Genomic DNA, 2,659 nt, shown 5'->3' with positions numbered 1-2,659 from the left:
ACAATCGGGTTGGAGAAGCTAGAAGCTGCACTCGCACCCCCTTGAAAAGGTTCTGCCACACAACCCGTCGAAATAATTGGGTGTTTAATCGTTTCAAAAAACGTCACCCTTGGTCCACAATTTGGTCGATATTTCCCAAACGTATGTGATATGGAATTAAAAACCATTTATAAACCATCTGCGAAACCCTACGAAACCAACGCAGCTAAGCTCTCAGCTGAGTATGTAATGTCCGGTTACACCCGAACTTAGCCTTCCTTACTTGTTTAATGTGGTATCTGTTCATTGGTTCATGGCACCATAATTTTCTTGTTTCTGCTGCACCGGCCACCAATCAATGCTAGGCACGTACAATTTTAATTACCAAAAATATTTGATATAGTAAGCAAACTGTATCATTGCGGATACGTGGTACACTATGAGCGGTGTTAAAAAACAAAGCTATGAACATAAGAAATGATAACAAGCATATATATAATATGCATACGAATACTAAAAAATAAACAGGCATGTGAGGAACACGAAGAAAAACGGGTTATAAAAATGAAAGATAAAAAAATTTCTAGACAAACGATTTGCTGCTTCTGTGGGGCAAACATCTACCTTGATATTATACCGGAAAATAGCAAGTTTAGTTAACCATTTTAAACTATGACATAAGTACTTAAAACTATTTAAGAAAAATAAGCTTCAATATGGCAGGCAACTCAAATTTTATCACCTTCCTCATACTAAGCATCAGTGTATGTGTTCAACAGTATTTATGTGCTGCATATCTTGTGGGACCCCGCTGTCAGGTAATAATCAATGAAATAAGAACTCTACTTAATGAAATATGTTGCATTGAGACTTTGGTAAAAGTCTAGAACAGGGGTCGACTGCTAATATGCGTCAAAAAATAAAGAGAGATGTGTTAAAAGATGCATATAAATCTCGAAAACAATAATCCGAAGGCTGAAAAGAAAAATTTTACCTCTGTGCGGAGACATTTGCAGTTGAAGCTGGAAATTTTCATGTGGTTGTTGTAATGTTGTGCACTGAAAAAAATTTTGTGTACAAACTGATTTTGCACGCATTTAATTTTGATCCCACCTCATTGGTGAAGCGGCCAGGGCGGCAATTTTTTATTAGCGCTGCCGTAGGCCGCCAACGCAGAAAGGTGTTGTGCGCAAAAATACTATGCATCCCACCCCGGCGTAATTTTTCCGTTTTTCGTTAATATCTTTTGTACGACTTATTTTTTACTTTCCGTATTAGCAGTCGACCCCTGTTCTAGACTATTACCGTTTAAATTGGGACACTGGCTAACTAAAATATTTACTTAAAGAGAACGCATCCTGTTACGGAGCTATCTAAGGAAGCGTTTTTCGAATACGGACAACTTAAAGACGTGAGACATTTACGTGATGCAGTGGAAAACATACTTATACCACGTGTTGTTGGCGAAGACGGGCATACGCGAGTACGCGAATACATCAGTGATAGTATGCATCAGATGGGATGGTCTCTTGAGTATGATGCATTTCCTGCGACAGTGCCTATTTTGGGCGATGTACATTATCATAACATAATTGCAAAACTTAATCCAGAGGCGGAACGGTTTCTAGTGCTAACCTGCCACTATGATGGCAAATATAAGCAAGATTACACAATTACAGGTGCTTTAGACGCAGTACCATGCGCTATGCTACTTAATATGGCGCACGTTTTACAAAGAGCTCTTAATCCTTTTCGTACAACAAAACTCAGTTTAATGTTTATTTTCTTTGATGGTCACGAGTCTCCAAATGACTACGACCCGGCCGAATTCCCTGTTGGGGCGCGTCATTTAGCTGGGAGTTGGAAGGCGGATGGTACTTTAAATAAATTGGATATATTAGTAGAACTGGATATGATTGGTTTAGCCGATACGACATTTTATAGTTTCTTTGCAAATACTGATGAATGGTTTAACCGTTTTATAGCATTGGAAGATCGCTTGTCATTTGCCAGAATGTTACGTTACAGATATCCAAATCAGTACTTTGAAACTGATCGAATACGTTCTTATAATTTAAAGGGTGATCAAAAACCATTCCTAGAAGAGAAGCTACCAATATTGCATCTAACACCAAAAGCATTGCCAAGAGAATTGCATACTGAAAGAGATAACGAGTCAATAATTAATTACACTGCTACGGAAAATATATCGCTTATAATACGTTTATTTACAATGGAATACCTGCTCAGCGGTATAATGCAATGAATGTATAATCCACACAACTAACAGTAAAGGTGTATACAATTTTTCAAAATAACATTTCCATACGACTTTGCAATAATAATAATATTTCAATTTTTATGAATAAAGAGATGAGAATACAAAAGTTGTGAACAAAGGCATTCAGTTGTTAATTCTGTTGAACTCGTTAGTTATAACATGAGTCTCCAAAATAAATAATATTGAACTTGGTCATATTAAAGTTTCCCCAGATGATCGGGCTGGTACCTTAAGAGTGCTTGTTATCGGAACGTAACTGATCCATATCCGGTAAAGGACCCTTTGTTAAAGGGTTTGTGTAGCACAACCCTTTCAAGGGGTTCCCAGCAAAATGTATAACTTCTCCTATTGTAAACCTTACCTACCCATTCTCAATCCTGTTACATTAGCTGTCGACCA

At 37.5% G+C, this 2,659-nt stretch overlaps 1 protein-coding gene across 1 annotated transcript; it reads left to right on the top strand.

The window, feature by feature from the left end:
* Nucleotides 1-449: 449 nt before the first annotated feature.
* Nucleotides 450-2,382, top strand: LOC137233617 (glutaminyl-peptide cyclotransferase-like). The gene is made up of 2 exons (XM_067756782.1): nucleotides 450-797; nucleotides 1,328-2,382. The coding sequence occupies exons 1-2, from the start codon at nucleotides 696-698 to the stop codon at nucleotides 2,243-2,245; spliced, it is 1,020 nt and encodes a 339-aa protein (XP_067612883.1). The 5' UTR covers nucleotides 450-695; the 3' UTR covers nucleotides 2,246-2,382.
* Nucleotides 2,383-2,659: the final 277 nt, after the last annotated feature.

Source organism: Eurosta solidaginis, chromosome 5, assembly GCF_040869045.1.
Source record: "Eurosta solidaginis isolate ZX-2024a chromosome 5, ASM4086904v1, whole genome shotgun sequence".
NCBI classification, from domain to species: domain Eukaryota; kingdom Metazoa; phylum Arthropoda; class Insecta; order Diptera; family Tephritidae; genus Eurosta; species Eurosta solidaginis.
This window is presented reverse-complemented; position numbering and strand designations above follow the sequence as displayed.

What these genes read in the sequence shown, in the direction of transcription:
- LOC137233617 (XM_067756782.1), top strand. Translation starts at nt 696, where the DNA reads ATGGCAGGCAACTCAAATTTTATCACCTTCCTCATACTAAGCATCAGT. An exon ending in TTGTGGGACCCCGCTGTCAG is followed by an intron (nt 798 to 1,327) that starts GTAATAATCAAT and finishes ATTTACTTAAAG; the next exon opens with AGAACGCATCCTGTTACGGA.